At 37.1% G+C, this 20,211-nt stretch overlaps 1 protein-coding gene across 1 annotated transcript; it reads right to left on the bottom strand.

Annotated features, from left to right (window-relative positions):
• Positions 1-768: 768 nt before the first annotated feature.
• On the bottom strand, positions 769-20,115 carry LOC122145602 (succinate--CoA ligase [ADP/GDP-forming] subunit alpha, mitochondrial). Its single transcript, XM_042759815.1, has 9 exons — positions 19,981-20,115; positions 18,239-18,339; positions 13,739-13,855; positions 13,259-13,471; positions 12,236-12,293; positions 9,509-9,592; positions 9,265-9,416; positions 4,379-4,567; positions 769-1,091 (listed from the first exon to the last, which is right to left on the bottom strand). Exons 1-9 carry the CDS (start codon positions 20,012-20,014, stop codon positions 1,065-1,067), a joined length of 975 nt encoding a protein of 324 aa, XP_042615749.1. The 5' UTR covers positions 20,015-20,115; the 3' UTR covers positions 769-1,064.
• Between the last annotated feature and the right edge of the window lie 96 nt (positions 20,116-20,211).

The raw sequence follows: 20,211 nt of genomic DNA, 5'->3' as shown, positions 1-20,211 counted from the left end.
CGGAGCAAAGTTGCACATTTCTCCGATACAGACAACCTGTGCAACTCTGCATAATTGAGGCTGATAAATATGTGATTCCAACTAAGAATATTCATCAGCACTGAGCACTTCTGAAATGCACCTGGCAAGAGAACAAATTAGCATTTTCATTCTTTATCAGAATAAAATGTGAATGCATGTCATTAGGCAGGAGAGATGCAATTACAGGGCGAAAGGAGAAAGTCCTCCCACACACATTTTACCTTCCAGTGAGGCATGCCAGAATTAATAAACCTGTCTGAAAATGAAAATCCTTGCTAAAAGCCTGGGACAGGTGACATGTAGTTCCGCTGTTTTCAGTGCAATCTAGATTTCAGTAATTCGTTCCATTTAGCACTCCAATTTCGTCATGCCAAAAGTAAAAGTTGTGGCAGGAAAAAGACTAAATAGTCCATCTTGTGTTAGCTTCTGAGCGATGTGTTAAGAAAACTGTGGATGGCCAGCATTACCCGACAAAGATGTCTTTGGTACAGCTTTCTAAATCTGTTGTAGCCATCTTCACATCTATAATTATGCCTGCCATATGAAGTAAAAGGAGAAAATGTACCTGTATATGCTCACGCTGAGCTAGAGTGAACTGCAAAGGGAACTCTGGAAAGAAATGTGAAAGGGAATTTTTCAATTCCAGTGCAAAGGGAGAACAGCATTGTGCAAAATTCACACATTGCAGCACAATGTCAGCAAATGCATCATAATGTTAAATGTAAAAAGAAATCAACTACCACAAGGTACAGCATAAGAGATATATTTTCTGTTTAAGAAGGAGAGAAAACATTACGACATTAAGCAACAACATGGCTGACATTGCTCCGACTGTGGCTGGATTAGAAGGTGGATATGTTCCGGTGCTGTACACTTCTAAGACGAAGGCTGTGATAGACTTTTTTATTATTGTTATTTCTTCTGGTGCAAATATGGAATCAGTTGAAAACACAAAGTTTGCACACTGTTGAGCCTGGAGAAAGGTGGTAGGCTCCAGCAGGGATGAAGGTCCTAAGTTTGTTTCTCACACTCCGTCTAACAAGTTACAACATTTTCCTCTTCTCAAACTCCTGCAGAGAACAGGGAAGAATAAACAGGGGTCAAACAAACATGTCCGGCAGGGGCTGCCTTCACTGTGTCCATAGCAGGGGTCTGTTTACAGTTAGTTTGCCTCAGGTCAACAAAGTTTACTGCCATAATTCGTTAACATTTACTATATTGATAATGAGTATACTGTGCTTAAAAGTGCTGAAATACAATAAAAAGTCTGAGGAAATGGAGGGAAACATAAAAAAAGCTAAATTTGTGAAGCAGAGTCAATTGATATTTTTAAATCTTATCTTTTTTTTCTTTTTAATAATAATTCATGTGCTGTTTAAAATGTATTTTCATTTATTGATTGTACTTTTTTGTCTGAATTATGTAAATTAAGTTGTTTTTAATAAGTAAATCACTTTGAGAAGCTTCTTTTAAATGCACTATATAAATTAAAGACTACTTTTATTATTAAAACAACAGGAAAAGTTAAATGAAAAGGATTTAAAAGCTAGTTCACGTTAAAAATGAAAATGCAGTCATTTTATTGGCCTTGTCTTGTTCTAAAATGGTTAACTTTACTTCTTCAATGGAACACAAAAAGAATGTCCATGTTGCTCTTTTCCTTAAAATAAAAGAGGATGAGGATCAGAGACACAACAGGACATAAAGACTACTTCTGTGTTCCAAACAAGAAAGGAACTCATGCAGATTAATAACAACTTATAAATGATGATAGGATTTTCATTTTGGTGTAAATTATTCCTTGAAATGCAAAATATGATTATCATATTTAAAATGTAAAATTATTTGGTGTTGCTTATATTTTATGTTACCCACAAAATATAAGTTTTTTCCCTTCAACCAGAATGATTTTTATTTGTCATAAAGCTTGGAAAACCATTCTTTGGAAATGTGGTTTGTACAGTATGTCTCAGATGTTTTGATATTTTGGGAGAAAATGCCACTCTGTTCTGACCTTGCCTGATGCACAAAATCTTTCATTGCTAGGTTTCTGGAGTTGTGGGTGTGTGTGTGTGTGTGTGTGTGTGTGGGTGTGTCATTTTTTCAATGGTTAGACTGCTCAAAATAGTTTATTTCAGCTTGGTTTCACTAATAGTCTAATAGGAATCTTTATATTCAATATACATGTATTTAAGTATACATATTTGATTTTTGAAATGTGGAAGTTCCAACAGCTGGAAAGCTTTCTGCATTAAACAAAAGATGGCTCTGTGAATCTCAGGATCTGAGGCTGTATTAAGGTTAAATGCAAAGAAAAATCATTTACAGAAGCTGTGGGTAAACACATAAAGCTGTGAGAAATGCACTGTATGATACAAAGACAAATGTAGATTGTTCCAGTCAGGAATAGCTATTTACATAGTTAATTTACAAAGGCTTAGAGCTACAGGGTGATGCACTGTGCTTTTGAAAATGCATTTTCCTCAACTAAGAGTGACGGAATGGCGCATTTCGGAGAGAATTCCCTTATGCTAATGTCATGTTTCAAAAAATGAAGATGCACTGTAAAAATACTTGAAGCTCTATTGCCATCTAATGGTCAAGCGATGCCTTTTCTGCTGCGGACTGAAATAATATGGATTGCAGGAAATGGTCTTTAGTAACAAGAAATTAAATATTTGCTGTTGTTACATCATTAGTAAAAAGAGAAGGGGAAAAGAACGAGAGTGTGATTAGTGATTAGGCAGAGTGTTTTACTAAGTAGTCACAAAGATTTTGTCATATAAATTAAGCATCATTGGGAATATTGATTTATGTGAAGTTTTTGGTCATTAATGCTTCTAAAACTGTGAAGAGTTAAGACAGAGACTCCAGATAGCGAATAAATAACTGTCTGTTTAAATGAAGATTAAAAACACTGATGCAAAGGTTTGTTTGTATCATGACTCAAAAAAAAAACTGTGTCCCAGTGTGGCATTTTACATTCTTTACAACAGAAATATTGCTGTAAATTACTCTGCGCTGCTATTTTAAAAATACACTACCGTACTAAAGCTGAAAACTGTGGGAAACGTTTTTTCATCAAATACATAGTAAATTAACAGTAATATTATGAAATAGTATATATTAATATATTGTAAAATGTAATTTATTCTTGTGATTTTCAGCATCATTACTCCAGTCTTCCGAGTTACATGATCCTTCAGAAATCATTCTAATATGCTGATTTGCTGCTAAATATTAAAAAGGTTGAAAACATTTGTGCTGCTTTTTATTTTTGTGGAAAGCGCGATCTTCAGGATTTCAGGATTTGTTTTTCCCAAGTTCAAAATAAAGTTTGTTTGAAATAAGAATCTTTCAAATGTCTTTACTGTCACTTTTGATCAATTTAAATGTGTCCTAGCTGAATAAAACCATTTAAGATCTTTAAGAAAAAAAAAAAAAAAAACATCTATCGGTTGTTCTATCTGAGAGTTTCAGTACAACAAAAAAAAACAATAGAGTGGAAAAATGTTGAAATGTTTTTGTCTATATCATCAAGGCATAAACACAAAGAATACTGGGAGATAAAGGGTTAACATTCAGGTTGGGACTGGGGCAGGTACACTGTGAGTGAGTTGCCTCTGTATGTGTGAGTGTTAACATTGAGGAAAAGCGTGGAAACACACAATCAACTTTGAGGCGTGTGTATGTGCCATCATTATTAAATCGACCAATGAGATAAACACAGATGTATGAACACAATGGACTGCAAAATTAACAACCAGCCAGAGTGTTTTTCATCATTACTTCCAATGATTACAAATTAGAATCCAGGGGTGTGGTGGAAGAGGAGAGAAAACGGTATTGATGCAGAGGAAGCAGTGTTTGCTAGCGCTGATAATGAAAGGCTAAAATGATGAATGAGTGTAATACACGCTTTCACTTTTTATACATCTTGTTAAAACTCCTGGCTGTGTTATATTGAGATAAAGAGGCAGAGCTGCTAACTCACCAATATAAATGGAGCTTTGTTCATTTCCTCTCTTGCAGTCTAGCTTTCTATTGAGTATCATATGGTTAAAATTGCTGTGATTGTCTAAGGGGGCCCTTTATATTAAGTCACTGGTTTGGCCCACACTGACTTTTCCAGAGCTGTTACAGCCACACAGACCAATAAATGTACTTTAAAAAGAGTTATCAGCAAACTGACATCATTTTTTTTTTTTTTTAGTTTCTTTAATGCTTGCTCTAAGCATGTTTGAGTTTGCAGAATGAGAAACAGCGTTGAGCAGTTAGTGAGGTAAAACACGAGGTGTCATCTCTGTGATGACTCTGCCTCTGTGTTACAACTCACACTGAGAAAAAACGGTCTCACCTTGTACATGGTGCTGCCCAGCTGAGCCGGAGACATGCTGACGACGACTCCAGCTGACTGCAGGGCGGCGATCTTCTCTTTGGCACCCCCTTTGCCTCCGGCAATGATGGCTCCTGCGTGCCCCATTCTCCTTCCAGGAGGGGCCGTCAAGCCAGCAATGAATGATACCACAGGCTTAGCATTGGCACCCTAAAGAGTAAAAAACAATGACACAAGGACTTTGAAACACATACACACTTTTTTGTTCTGAATTAAATTAATACTCATACGCAGCAAGGATGCACTTACAATGTGTCAAGTGACAACTTTGACAAGTGACACTGATAGTAAAGTGACAGCAATGACATTACTGTTACAAAATGCTTCTATTACAAATGATTGTTTGTGAACCTTCAATTCAAAGAATCTTGTAAAAGGATGTTGCACGTGCATATTAAGCAGCACAACTATTTTCTATGGAGCCCCTAAAGGGACAGGGTGACGGTTTTAAAAATAAAAATCAGAAGGAGGAAGAAACCTAATATTTCAGTGCTTTTGCTTTTACTTGTACAACTTTTTCAGTTACACTGAGAAATATGTTTTCATTTGTTCGCAAAACGTATGCATTCCTGAGATACTTTGCATTCACTCACAAAACTATGCGTTCCTCTGAAATACTTATTTCAAAACCATTTAAAAAAAATAAATTTTCGACCCCAAACTTCTGTATGGTCTGTGTGTGTTTATAGTTAAAATCTTTAGTGAAAAATTTCTGCTTTTGTTTGACCCGTGCATTATGGATCTCCATAAAAATAAGCATGGTCACAGTGACGCTAAGTAAGGCCTACAAGAATAATATTTTTGTTTCCTCAAACTGCAGCTCACAGACTTGTAAATAAGAGGTAAAGATAAGTGCAAGGGCTTTTAGACAGTGCATACTGTTCAAAATTGGCATTAAAATGGAGGCAGTCATGTAATAGCTTGTGTGGGAGTAAGCAGATGGGCAGACAGTGGCTCGAGTATGTCATTTAATACAATCTCACTTTCATGGAAGGCAATTTGTCATGTCCAAGCCAATTAACTGTCACTGAACGTCTCATGGACCATCATGCTCAGGTCTGTTTTTTCCCTCATTCCCACTACATTCTGTCCTCATGAATGACATCCTAATTCCAGAGCAGGATGTGGGTTGTCATAATCGCAAATGCAGCCGCCAACAGATGGGCGAACAGAATAAAATGGCAGCCTAACATTTTGGATGTTTTTTTAGGGACATCTGGACAGCCTTTCTTAGAAGGCTGAAGCTACTGTGCATACCTTTGAACTCCGATGAGGCTCAAACAAAAAGTCAAGGGTTGGCTGGTTAGCATGAGCCAGCCCCATCATTTGGGGGGTTAAAATCATCTTTCTCCATTGACAGTCACTCAAAAAATCTTTGCATTCCCCAAGCAAACATTTAACATCTTATGAATATCATATTATAGTAGATATTTTTAAGTTGCATACCTTTGGGGATTCCTGCATCAACCAGCTACTGCCATCAAGATCAATAAAAATGCTAATAGATAGTTTTCTCCAGTATTATAGACCTCCTCGGGCTCAAATGGAGCAAGCACTAATTCAGACGTGCTCATTAGCATCTCACAGGAGAGTAGGTTCATAAACTTCACTGGCAAATTTTTGATTTCACTGAAAACTTTAAATTGGAATGCAAACTTTAGGTAGAGGAGATGAAATGAATGTGACTGCCGGTCAAAGACAGTCTGACTTAATACTTGATGATCTTCAACTACCAGCTAACATTATAATGCCCCACAGGAGCCGTCTTCGGTTCAAAGCTCAAGCTGTTCATGCTCGCGCAGCCGACTACAGACTAAACCCTAATCTGAGAAGATTACGATAATGAACTGAGGTAATTATATTTTGCTCATGCACAAAACCTCGAGACAGTATTGGAGTGGAATGCCATCCATTCATTTTGTGCTCCCTCTTTTTGCTGAACGCAACTCTCAAGTCAACCCTTTTTTGAGCTCATTTAGCAATTACATGAGTCAAAAAAAAAAGGAATCGTTAACCCAAAAATGCAAATGCTGTCCTCACCTTGTTTTTGTGTGAAAATTCTTTAAAAATGTATTCCAGAGTAAAACAAAACAGCACAAAATTGTCACTTTTGAGTAAACTATCCCTTTAAAAGTGTATAAATGTAATTTATTTTGCCAGAACAAACACCAGAAAAATAGTTGATAGGTTTGCAACAGACGTTTGCGGAAAACACAATCTATCAGGTTTCGATGTTAACAGTTGGAAAGATTCCATCTTGATCATTCAGCAGCTCCCAATAGTGTTGCGGTGACTGTGCACTGCAAGTGGATCTTAATGGACAACATTCCCTAGGTGATAAATGCTAGCAATAAGCAAAAACAAGCGTGAAGCTGACAAGCACTTGAGAGGAATATTCATATCAATATGCTAATTTGGCTGAAAAGCATTTTTGCAGTTTGCCTTGGCAATTCTGACACAAGGACTTACTGGTGTATGCGTGTTGGGAGTTGATAAATTAGAAGAAAAGGGGAAAAAGGGGTGCTCACACCATTATTTGCACAATGCCACTACAGATAATGGAAAGCAAGCATCTGATATGGACCAACAGGAAGTGAGGGGGGTATAAATGTGCTGTGAAGTTATGGTATTGGACCATGAGCCCTTTGTCACTACTATTATTCCAAATGAAAAACAGACATTCTTCCTAGGCCAGTCTGAAATGGTTCATACAGCAACATAAATCTGACATGACTTTTTCTAGAGCTAATAGTTTACAAGCTCCTGTATGGATCGCCACTTCCATTACCGCCTGGAACCTGATGTATCATCCCTGCCCGCATTTCTTAATGAGACCGGCATGCATTTAACAGTCTGATCAATTCAGGTCTTGTTAACAGTGGCACAGACAGAAAATTTCATAACTGCCAAATATTTCTCCCAAGGCTAAATCTACTGCATGAAATGTAGCATGACCATGTATTGATCTCCATTATTCATAGCCAAGGCCATCTTTGGTGCATTCACTTAAAAAACTACCTTGTTGAGGTAATGAGAAAAGTTCACCTGAAAGAAGCAATTTCATACAATTTGCAACTAGTCTTCAAGGAATAATTTCCGCCAAATCAATTCTCCAATTTAACTGAGAGGCCGGAAAAGAAGCAAGTTTCACAGTGCTAATGTGTGTTCAAAATGCTACACGCTCGCTTATCTCCAAGTACACAAAGGTGCTTAACGGCTTCTGCAACTGTGAAACTCCTCAATAATTCTGAAAATTGCAGGTTTCGCTATTTTGGTTTAGTTCAAATGTGGCCACAATAAAAATGAGCTCTTTAGCATGGTCTGATTCACAGAATGGAGGAGAGTTTCTTTGTACCTCCAAGAACTCACTTCAGAATGAGGCACTTGTTCATGCTCTGAACATATTCGGAGCGATTTGCTTGATTTTCTGTGGTTACTGTGCCTCACTGCTACCACGCTCTCAGACTGAATCAGTCCTCTTGAGAAAATGGACATTCATGCATCAGTTTGCCACAATCAGAAATGCTGAAACTATTCCATGAGTACTCATTGTGCCAATTCTTGTTCTATTTTATATCACAGACAGAAAATTCTCCCAATGCAAGACACTTGTTAATGCATCAGCTCTCTCTATGATTCTCAGACGGGAGGAATAAATATGCCATGCTTAATGATGACACAAACCGAGGTGCTGTTAGGATGTGGAGGAGGACTTTGTGATGTTTGGACCAGCCAGGCTGGATTTCAGCCCTGTAGACTTTCCTTCACAGCCAAAACAGATCAAAGAGCAGCTGGAGGCTGTTTTCTCATTCACAGAAACAATGTGAGCCCCAGGGGTGAGTAGCTCCTGCTAGCAAGGAAAGAGGAGCTCCATGTGTGGTGAGGGATCCTGTTTGTTGGAGAAAGCTGCCGATATCCAGAAGATGAAAAATAATGTGTACTTCCCAAGGGCTATGAAAAAACGAAGCGATTCATGAATGAATAACAGTGATTTTTTGAGTGGGGGTGTGTGTAGAAGATCTTAGATACACAGTTCACCAAAAATAAAATCATAAAACCTGCATAAAATATGCATATGACTTGTGCAAGTCTGTGCATATTGCAAGCCTTTCGAATCCATAAAATAGTTGTGCTTGATCAAGAGACAGAGATATCAATCTCACTTGCATGTGTTCAAATATGACACGTCATTAATGCCAAACGTCATCAGTTCTCATTCTCATAAAAGATCTTAACATACTAAATTTGAGCATGTGCACATTTTAATTGCACTACCATGGAGAAGTTTTTTTAGTGAATAATGACTTAATTTTTTATGATTCTCACAGTAAATTGTTGTGTGACTTCAAAAGACTTGGAATATAGTCCTAAAGTCATATGGATTACTTTTATAATACTTTTGTGTTTATCATTTTGGAGCATGACAGCACCTACTCACCATTCAAAATTTAGGGAAAAGATATGGATTTGTATAGAAAATAGCATTGTGACCATCTCCTGAGATTGACTGAAGACAGAAAATTATATGTGTTTGGATGGAACAACATTTTGGGGTGAACTATTGCTTTAAATTTTCCTGTATACAGCTAAAAATAGGGCATATGTTTTTTTTTTACTTATCTATTTAAGATATTTAACAAATCTGGTCCCAAATTTAAATAAGTAAAAAATAAATAAATTTGTTGTTGTAAGAAATCTTGGAGATAGCAAATCAAAGACTAATCAGTTTGCCTCGTCTTAGGTGGGCGAGATAGTTAAAAGATTGAGCTAATATCATTAGGCACATTCAACTTTTACATTTAAAAGCATTTTTCTTTTTAGATGTGAACATATGAGAAGCAGCTTACCGAGTTGTGCTGTTTCAGGTACTCTGCCGCATTCTCTTCTGCATCTCCTCCAATCTCTCCAATCAAAATGATGCCCTCAGTTTTTGGGTCCTGCAGGAACACCTCCAGGCAGTCAATGAAGTTAGTGCCATTAAAAGGGTCTCCACCAATACCTGAAAGAAAATAAACATTGTTCAAAGATCTTTCTGTACTAAACACTCTGTAGACTTATAATAACGGATAACTGATTACTAGTTTCCCATACCAACACACAGTGACTGGCCCAGACCCACTTGTGTCGTCTGATGCACAGCTTCATATGTAAGAGTGCCCGATCTAGATACAATGCCTGAAAAAAGGAAAAGAATATAGCAAGATAAAGATAAACTGCAATATTATAATTTCATTTGGATTGTTAATTGAACATTAATTTAGTGCAATTAACTATTACATTAAAAAGACGGCCAACAAGTTAAATTTATCCACTTGAGTACTTAATTGGCAATTGTTCATACATTTGATTAATTAATAGGTTTATAATGTGATTAAAAATGTAATTTTAATCAGTGGACATCCATAAATTTAATACATCAACACAAGCACAAGTCTTTGCTTTTCCTCCATTGATTATATGTTCTGCAGATCATAATTTCCTGTCTTGACCATTTTCTAGAAAGCAAAAAATCTAAATTTCTAGCACTTTTCCACATATAAATGCACTTTTCCTGCCATTTCTGTTCCTTAACCCCAATACAACCAGGCAGTATTTATTAATTTATTTTATATATATACAGTCGTGGCCAAAAGTTTTGAGAATTACATAAATATTGGAAATTGGAAAAGTTGCTGCTTAAGTTTTTATAATAGCAATTTGCATATACTCCAGAATGTTATGAAGAGTGATCAGATGAATTGCATAGTCCTTCTTTGCCATGAAAATTAACTTAATCCCAAAAAAACCTTTCCACTGCATTTCATTGCTGTCATTAAAGGACCTGCTGAGATCATTTCAGTAATCATCTTGTTAACTCAGGTGAGAATGTTGACGAGCACAAGGCTGGAGATCATTATGTCAGGCTGATTGGGTTAGAATGGCAGACTTGACTTGTTAAAAGAAGGGTGATGCTTGAAATCATTGTTCTTCCATTGTTAACCATGGTGACCTGCAAAGAAACGCGTGCAGCCATCATTGCGTTGCATAAAAATGGCTTCACAGGCAAGGATATTGTGTCTACTAAGATTGCACCTAAATCAACAATTTATAGGTTCATCAAGAACTTCAAGGAAAGAGGTTCAATTCTTGTAAAGAAGGCTTCAGGGCGTCCAAGAAAGTCCAGCAAGCGCCAGGATCGTCTCCTAAAGAGGATTCAGCTGCGGGATCGGAGTGCCACCAGTGCAGAGCTTGCTCAGGGATGGTAGCAGGCAGGTGTGAGCGCATCTGCACGCACAGTGAGGCGAAGACTTTTGGAAGATGGCCTGGTGTCAAGAAGGGCAGCAAAGAAGCCACTTCTCTCCAAAAAAAGCATCAGGGACAGATTGATCTTCTGCAGAAAGTATAGTGAATGGACTGCTGAGGACTGGGGCAAAGTCATATTCTCCGATGAAGCCCCTTTCCGATTGTTTGGAGCATCTGGAAAAAGGCTTGTCCGGAAGAAGAAAAGGTGAGCGCTACCATCAGTCCTGTGTCATGCCAACAGTAAAGCATCCTGACACCATTCATGTGTGGGGTGTGCTTCTCATCCAAGGGAGTGGGCTCACTCACAATTCTGCACAAAAAAACACAGCCATGAATAAAGAATGGTACCAAAACACCCTCCAACAGCAACTTCTTGCAACAACCCAACAACAGTTTGGTAAAAAACAATGCATTTTCCAGCACGATGGAGCACCGAAAAAAGTGATAACTAAGTGGCTCGGGGACCAGAATGTTGAAATTTTGGGTCCATGGCCTGGAAATTCCCCAGATCTTAATCCCATTGAGAACTTGTGGTCAATCCTCAAGAGGCGGGTAGACAAACTAAAACCCACTAATTCTGAAAACTCCAAGAAGTTATTATGAAAGAATGGGTTGCTATCAGTCAGGATTTGGCCCAGAAGTTAATTGAGAGCATGCCCAGTCGAATTGCATAGGTCCTGAAAAAGATGGGCCAACACTGCACAATACTGACTCTTTGCATAAATGTCATGTAATTGTCGATAAAAAGCCTTTGAAACGTATGAAGTGCTTGTAATTATATTTCAGTACATCACAGAAACAACTGAAACAAAGATCTAAAAGCAGTTTAGCAGCAAACTTTTTGAAAACTAATATTTATGTAATTCTTAAAACTTTTGGCCACTTCTGTGTGTGTGTGTGTGTGTGTGTGTGTGTGTGTGTGTGTGTGTGTGTATGTGTGTGTATATATATATATACACACCGTATATTATTTTGCTAATGTCAAATGTAACTCATTGGAAAAAACTCTATTAGAAAGGGCCAACCATGGCTGAACCATTTCCAGACAGACATTTCATGAGATCACAACTTTAATCACAGATACAAGCACAGAGTTCAAGTCTGAGTACTGTTCTTCAGAACACTTCAAAAACCTGTGCCATCTGTTTAGTGAAGTGACTTGAAACGGAACAGCCCTGCAGTTTCAAATTCCCTGACAGATGAGTGATGAGAAACAGTCTAGCAGTCTGAACACTGTGCTATGGTCTACATCTGAGTTCATGTTTAAGCAGAGACATCTCATCATCCATGACATGGTGAGACATTCTAACAAATCCAATGTATTAAAAAGTGTCCATCTCAAATCGAGACCCTCTAGCTCTGGCTTTGATGCTTCTTTTATGAACGAGAAGACATGAGGTACGCTACACTTTTCAAGGATCTTTTAAAGTTCTACTCGATCAGCATGTTATGCTCTGCACTGTCAAAATCTTCTGGAAGGATGACTGAGTTTTCTTTGCCATAACAATGAAAGGTGTCATTCTGTGGAGCTCTTACCAATTCTTCCTTTCTTGTGGATGTGCCCAGGCATGATCCCAATTTTACACTCACCAGGCTGTAAATAAAAAACCCCATTACAGTTCAGTTTAAATTATACATTTTTCTACAGTCAATTAAAGCTACAAGCAGTAAGGGTTTAGAGTCAACATGAATTCAAAACTGACTAAATGTAACACATTCCGGGTATTACCATGAGTAACTTTTTGGTGCACATTGTTCCAAAGGAAAAAAAGTTGTTTATCCAAATGCACTACCATTCAAAATTTTAAGGTCAGTTGTTTGTTTTTAATTTTTAAGGCTGCATTTATTTGATAGAAAAAAAATACAGTAAAGCAGTAATATTCTGAAATATTTTTACAATATAAAAAAAAAAATATTTTCTATTTTAATATTTTATTTGTTTTTTTCTACATGTATTTTATTAGTCTGTGATGGCAAAACTGAATTTTGTCTTCAGTGTCTCATGATCCTTTTGAAATCATTCTAATGTTCTGATTTTGTGCTTAATAATCATGTTATTATTATCAATGATGAAAACAAGAAGGAAGTTCAGTAGAACAGCATTCATTTGAAAGAACAGTATTTATTTGAAACAAAAACATTTTGCAACATTAAACTGTGTCTTTACTGACACTTTTGATCAATTGAATGTGTCTTTGCTGAGTTAAATTATTCATTTATTTCAACAAAAAAAAAAAAAAAAAAATTCTTACTGTCTCCAAACTTTTTTTAATGGTATAGTATAAGTGGTGTATAGCCATCACTTTTCACAATCCATACAATTCCAGATGTCCCAACCTACAAGGTTTCCTGTTAAATATGCTATTTCACTTCTGACACATAACAGAAGTAAAATGCATACTAAATAAGTTTAATGTTGACCTTATACTGGATTGATTTAAAACAGTGTTTTAATTTTGAGAGAGAGACAATAGGCATCACCTAGTGGGGTTTCCAAAAACAAAGCTGTGTGGGTACAAATGTGTAAAAAAAAAAAAAAAAAAAAATAGCAACACTTACGTTGATGACACCGGGACAGTTGGGGCCGACGAGGCGGGTCTTGTTTTGGTGGAGAAGCTTGTGTTTGACCCGCACCATGTCCTGCTGAGGGATTCCCTCTGTGATACAGACGGCGAGTGGTATCTCTGCGTCAATCGCTTCGATGATGGCGGCTGCCGCAAAAGGAGGCGGCACGTAGATCACGGTGGCATCCGCCGCTGTGCCATCCTTAGCCTAAAAAAAAAATTAAAGAATCATGCACAGAACCAAAATACAAATTAGGTCAAAGTCCAATTTTGGGTATTTCAGTTATGTGAAAGTGTTTAAACTGATAAAGACAACACAACCAGCCTCTGGCCTTTAACACTTCTGTTACTGTTGGTGTCACTTGCTCTAAATAAGTCCCCTTAAAGTCCCTTAATAGCCTGAGAGAATCAGAGCAGCTGTCCAATGAGTAACTGTGGCTCGCAGGAGACTGTCAGCAGTCACACAGGCCATTACCTCCTTCACAGAGTTGAAGACTGGCAGACCCAGGTGTGTTTTGCCCCCCTTGCCTGGAGACACTCCTCCTACTAACTGAGAGCCATAGTCCAAAGACTGCTGACTGTGAAAGGTGCCCTAGAGACAGAGAGAGGAAACAGAGTTCTTTCAACCAAGGACAGAGAAGAATTCGACTAATGTTCAGCACAGACAGCATCTATTAACATTAAAGGGGATATATAACAAAGAACCAAATCTTAATTTTGAGTGAAAAACCTTTACGTACTATGAAAACGTACTGTAACTGAAACTGAAAACTTCCTAGCCAGTTCAATCATTCCTAAACACCAAAGGAACCTTGAACCACTGCTGGTTATGTGAAGCATCTTCTATTCTACAATTCTTAGCGTTAGAAGGAATGGCTAAAGTTTACTTTTAAAAGGGTCCCTGTTTATTTTATGCAAATTGAGCTTAACCTTTAATGCAGCACATTTTCATTGTTTTGTGAACCTGCCACATCCGATGTAATGCAGAAAGTAGTTGCTAATAAAGGATGTTAAAATGTGTATGAACCTAAAAGCAAACCTGGTGCCAAAGTATGAGCAAACCAGAGTGTAAAGGAGGCACTTCTCAAAAGGCACAGCAGGAAGAAAAAAAGAAAAAAACTACACAGTTTTATTTTAAATGTCAGAGTGGGTGGAAAATGGCTTTGAAACAATAAATTATAACAAAAAAAGTACACAAATATAATGACAAAGTAAATAGGCCTTAATTTTTTTTTTTTTTTAAATAAACCAGTAGTGTGCGTAAAGGCATAAGGCAAGACCTGGACCAAATGAGGACTCTATACACAACAAAATACAGTTTACTAAAGGAAATGCACATAAAGAGGGCCGTCACTTTGACTGTAGATCCAGTAACATTTGTGGCTATAAAATTCTAAATTGCATCTGTATAACTGAGCTATGACACTGGTTGGAATTCAGAGCCCAAACCACTACCCAAAGGTAAATCATAGTTTTCAATAATATGAAGAATATCTCAAAAGGAAAACCAGTCTAAAAGTCATGCATAGCATATCATAGGCACAATTACATGCTTTGCGTGGCTAAAGATTTTTTTTTTAAGTGCATAGATAAATCAACTCACATTTAAAGAGACTAATGCAGAACATGACATACAGTATATAATTTACCTGCATGCAGCCCAGAACATAGACTTACAAATGCAATTTCATTATGTGACGCACTTTAAAATCAATGAAGATGAAAATTACTATTTCTCTATGATTAGGGATTTGAACAGTCAGTGGAAATTGTACATTATGAACTTTAACCTTCATTTCCCACTACATCCATGTTAATTATTACAAATTATTTTGAAACATTGCAAAGTCCAAAGGCAAGGTTCACCAGTACCACGTCAATATCTACACTGTAATGTCACAAATATAATTAGAACGAATGTGAAATCTGGCACGTTTCCAATCTATTTCCCCTCAGACCGTCCTCTTGCCAACTTTTCTACCATCATTTGTTCTCATGCTTTCATTAACACTGAAGTGCTGTGCTAACTTTGCCGTTTTTCCTGCACGCTGCCTCCGTTAACAGTGTGGCGATTAATTTGAGGTATGGTTTGCTTATGTAGCCGAACAGCAAAGTTAATATGCCGCAATGACACTCTAGTCATTCCTCATCCCCTTCTAATTATAATGAGTGTTCATTAAAACTTAATCTAATAACCCTTTATTACAGTAAAGAGTCGTTTGAAAGAGGGTGAAGGAGAGCGCGAGAAATACAATAAGAGACAGGACATAAATCACAGGGGTAAGAAAAGCAAGGGTATTGGATACTGGAGCCAGCAATTTTAGCGTAAAAGGCCTATGGGCAGACATCTAGAACAATCTAGAAACAATCCTCATCTAATAAAATAAACCAAGAATAGATTGTAAAACATCTAAAACTCAACTCATGTATAACAGTATGCTTTAAACTTAGTCATATCAAATTTTATAGATCATATATTTTATATAAAAAAATAAGTAATTAATTTCTTAATTTCATAATGTAATTTATAAATTGTCTTATTTAATGATTATATGATATAATTTAATAATTATTTTCATTGATTATTACACTTTGCTTTTAAAATGACATGGCCTATATAATTATTACAAATTGCTGTACCCTACAGATCTTTAAAATTATGTGTCAAAATTATACAGTGGTGTGAAAAATTGTTATCCCCCTTCCTGATTTCTTATTTTTTTGCATGTTTGTCACACTTTAATGTTTCAGATCATCAAACAAATTTAAATATTAGTTAAAGATAGGGATGGGCGATATTGCATTGCCACGTGCATTTCGTCAGTAAAGCTGGTTCCCTGATATATCGCCCAGCCCTAGTTAAAGATAACACAAGTAAACACAACATGCAGTTTTTAAATGAAGGTTTTTATTATTAAGGGAAAACAAAATCCAAAACTACATGGCCCTGTGTGAAGAAGTGTTTGGCCCCTAAACCTAAAAACTGGTTGGTCAACCCTTAGCAGCAACAATTGCAATCAAGCATTTACGATAACTTGCAATGAGTGTTACAGCGCTGTGAGGGAATTTTGGTCCACTCGTCTGAGCAGAATTGTTGTAATTCAGCCACATTAGAGGGTTTTCGAGCATGAACCATCTTTTTAAGGTCATGCCACAGCATCTCAATAGGATTCAGGTCAGGACTTTGACTAGGCCACTCCAAAGTCTTCATTTTGTTTTTCTTCAGCCATTCAGAGGGGGACTTGCTGGTGTGTTTTGGATCATTGTCCTGCTGCAGAACCCAAGTTCGCTTCAGCTTGAGGTCACGAACAGATGGCCTGACATTCTCCTTCAGGAATTTTAGGTAAACAGCAGAATTCATGATTCCATTTATCACAGCAAGTCTTCCAGGTCCTGAAGCAGCAAAACAGCCCCAAACATCACACTACCACCACCATATTTTACTGTTGGTATGATGTTCCTTTTCTGAAATGCGATGTTACTTTTACGCCAGATGAATGGGACACACACCTTCCAAAAAGTGCAAGTGAGGCCTGCAGTTCTTTGGATGTTGTTGTGGGGTCTTTTGTGACCTCTTGGATGAGTCGTCGCTATGTTCTTAGGGTAATTTTGATCGGCTGACCACTCCTGGGAAGGTTCTCCACTGTTCCATGTTTTTGTCATTTGTGAATAATGGCTCTCACTGTGGTTCGCTGGAGTCCCAAAGCTTTAGAAATGGCTTTATAACCTTTTCCAGACTGATAGACCTCAATTACTTTCTTTCTCATTTGTTTCTGAATTTCTTTGGATCTCAGCATGATGTCTAGCTTTTGATGATCTTTTTTTTTCTGAATTTTTGTGGGGGTTGTCATATTTGATTGTTTTGTTTTTTGTGAACAGGTGTGGCAGTAATCAGGGCTGGGTGTGGCTAGAGAAACTGAACTCAGGTGTGATAAACCACAGTTTTAACAGGGGGGCAAACACCTCTTCACATAGGGCCATGTAGTTTTGGATTTTGTTTTCCCTTAATAATAAAACCCTTCATTTAAAAACTGCATGTTGTGTTTATTTATTGTGTTACATGTGTGTGTATATATATATATATTTATATATATATATATTTTTTTTTTTTTTTTTTCATTTATAATCTTTTTTTTTTCTTTTTTGTGGTTTCAGAAGCACGCAGGCTTTACATCATATTCATCTGCATTCTGTGGCTCACTGTTTGCAAAACTGGATTTATCCACTTTTAAATATTTTGGGTTAAAAAAAATGTTGGCTTTGTCAGCAGCATCTGTGGCATGATCTAAATTACCACAGAATATTATTTGATCCCTCAAATTAAAAAAAAAAAAAATACATAAATAAAAAAAAAACCATCAAAATGACAGAATTTGAACATTTAAGAAAATGTAAGAAAAAAAAGCACAAAGCATATTGTGATTATTTAATGTCATGAGCGCAGCAAATAATTTTTAGTGAAGTCTTGACAATACAAATTAAAAACATAGACAACCTTGATTCATCAATTTTAGGTGGAAGCATTATTGCTAATCCAGCACTACCATCCACACAGCTGACACGTTTACCTGTTATGTGTTATTTAACCATGTTGTGTGTAAGAAACAGACACTGACACAGTCAAAACACACCATCAGAAAAGCCACCATTTCGGTCAATGATTTTTGCCCTCCAATACTGTTGACCGAAACAGAAAATTAATTTCTGGCTGATTATATTTTTATATTTTGGTTGCCGAAATTTCAGTGAATCACTACTTTTAACCCATTATGATCCGTTATGGTGAGCAGCTGATCAAGTTTAAATACAGTGAGATTTACTGTTGTTGCTCAGCCAGTTCACTCTCACTCAGGCAGGCCACAACCAACAAGACTGCGTTCCAATTAGTAACCAAATGAAAAAGAGGTAAATCCAGACCTTTTAATTTGGGCTGAAATGCAGGGTGCCGTGGGGAACGCAGACTGTGGCTACACACCTGTTTTCCTGTGAAGCCCTGACAGATGACTTTAGTGTTCCTGTTGATGTAAAGGTTCTTCCTGTTGCCAGTGTAACAGTGTCTCACCCCAGCCTGCTGCACTGCGAATACAAACACAAAAGCAATGGAATAAGAACCAAGAATCAGAAAATACAGCTAAAATTTTATTAACGATTTAAGATGATTTGTTTTTTTAATTCATAGTGAAGCCTGCATGACCAAATGTTGCCGTTTCTATAAATCTTGGATTTTATATCCATCGTAATAATATTTGTGTCCAACTGCCTGCAGTTTATTTATTAATCTGTCACACTAAATGCAAATGTTTGACCTGTAGGGTAACAACAAAATTAAGTCAGGAAACTCGAAACAAATCTGCAGGTTTTGAAGTCAGCTTGGCAGCTACATTAGTAAACTTGGTCTAGGCCTAAGAAGTTTCTTCACATTACTCTACATGTTCCCAACAGGGTCTGATGTCCAAAGGTTATGACCTCAAATAGTTTGGAAATAAGATAGGGGTCAAACACACAACATCAGCTGCACTATACAGTCTAATATGTTCATAAGTGATCAGCGAAGACTTAGCTCCTGAATTATGTAATAGAAGAGAAAGCAGATAATATGACTTCAAAGAAACAGCCTATTGACCACAACTGGATTAGATGGTCCGTCCACATTTCTCTAGGTTAAAGTTTATCTATTGTACTCAATAGCAAAGCTATTTTGTGTGAACACCTACAGATGTGAGATAAATGCAACAATAGATTCCATAACACTGTAATTTCATTAAGTATATGGCTGGTTCTAAAAAGGTATAGTATGCAGTGTATTGCACTGAGAGAGAAGTTAGTCAACACTACTATCTGTGAGTGAAAATTCCCTTATTGACAGACACTTAAATTGCGCAAGACTGGAAGAGTTAACAGAGAACCAAAAGTTTCAAATATGGAAATACTCACAGATTACAGTAAAAAAAAAAAAAAAAAAAAAGCATTTTAGCAACCACACAGCTTGACACACTAGTCATCATGCATTAATACCTGTCAACATGCGTTCAGCAGAATTATAAATAACACTGTCATCCTAGTTAAAGATATGAGTAAAATATTGATCATAACTGTAGCAAAAGACATAGACTCTGAAATTTCCAACAAATGAATAAGCACTTAAAATAAAAAAGAAAAGTTACAATCATGATAGTGACAGTGGCCAAGTATGGTGACCCATACTCAGAATTAGTGCTCTGCATTTAACCCATCCGAAGTGCACACACACAGAGCAGTGAACACAACACACACACTGTGAACACACACCCGGAGCAGTGGGCAGCCATTTTATGCTGCGGCGCCCGGGGAGCAGTTGGGGGTTCGATGCCTTGCTCAAGGGCACCTAAGTCATGGTATTAACGTACATCAAAAGATACTGCTGTCAGTCTGCAACTTTTCAAGTTCATTAACACTGGTCTTTTAAATGATTTATAATAAGTTAACCTCGCGATGAGTTTGAAATGAAGCATATTTACCAGTAAAGGTCACGTTTCAGAAGTTCACTGTTAAATATGTTACACTTGGTGCTGGTAACACCACTGCAGCAGCATTAGCATTAGCTAACTGTGTGTGTGTGTTTAATGAAAATAATAAGAGATAAATGACTCTCTCGTGAACAGAAGCTGATGGAGCAATATTAAAACAAAGACAGCGATGTGTTTCAAATCGAACAACACTCGTGTCAGTTTTACTTACAGAGCAAACGAGCAAACAACCTGCTATGAGACATCTTCGGTCATTCACCAATGACACGGGACAGGCAGACACGCACCTAAACGTCAGCGCACATAGTAGTCCTGCTAGATGCCTGAAGATAAATAAACGCCTTAATAGGGCGTAAATAACACATGTGACTTTAGAAATAAATTCAGCTCTGTGTTTTAAATTAATTTATTAAAACAGGCATTATTTGCTCAAAAGCGCAAG

The sequence above is a fragment of the Cyprinus carpio genome, chromosome A1 (assembly GCF_018340385.1).
Source record: "Cyprinus carpio isolate SPL01 chromosome A1, ASM1834038v1, whole genome shotgun sequence".
Lineage (NCBI taxonomy): Eukaryota > Metazoa > Chordata > Actinopteri > Cypriniformes > Cyprinidae > Cyprinus > Cyprinus carpio.
Note: the sequence above shows the minus strand (reverse complement) of the source record. Positions and strands in the feature narration are given on the sequence as shown.

Excerpts from the sequence above, each read along its gene's own strand:
- LOC122145602 (XM_042759815.1), bottom strand. The coding sequence starts at position 20,014 with ATGTCTCATAGCAGGTTGTTTGCTCGTTTGCTCT. Across the intron at positions 12,294-13,258 it reads ACTGTCCCGGTGTCATCAAC|CCTGGTGAGTGTAAAATTGG; the intron begins GTAAGTGTTGCT and ends TTTTATTTACAG. Across the intron at positions 1,092-4,378 it reads TGGGCAGCACCATGTACAAG|GAGTTTGAGAAGAGGAAAAT; the intron begins GTGAGACCGTTT and ends TGTTCTCTGCAG.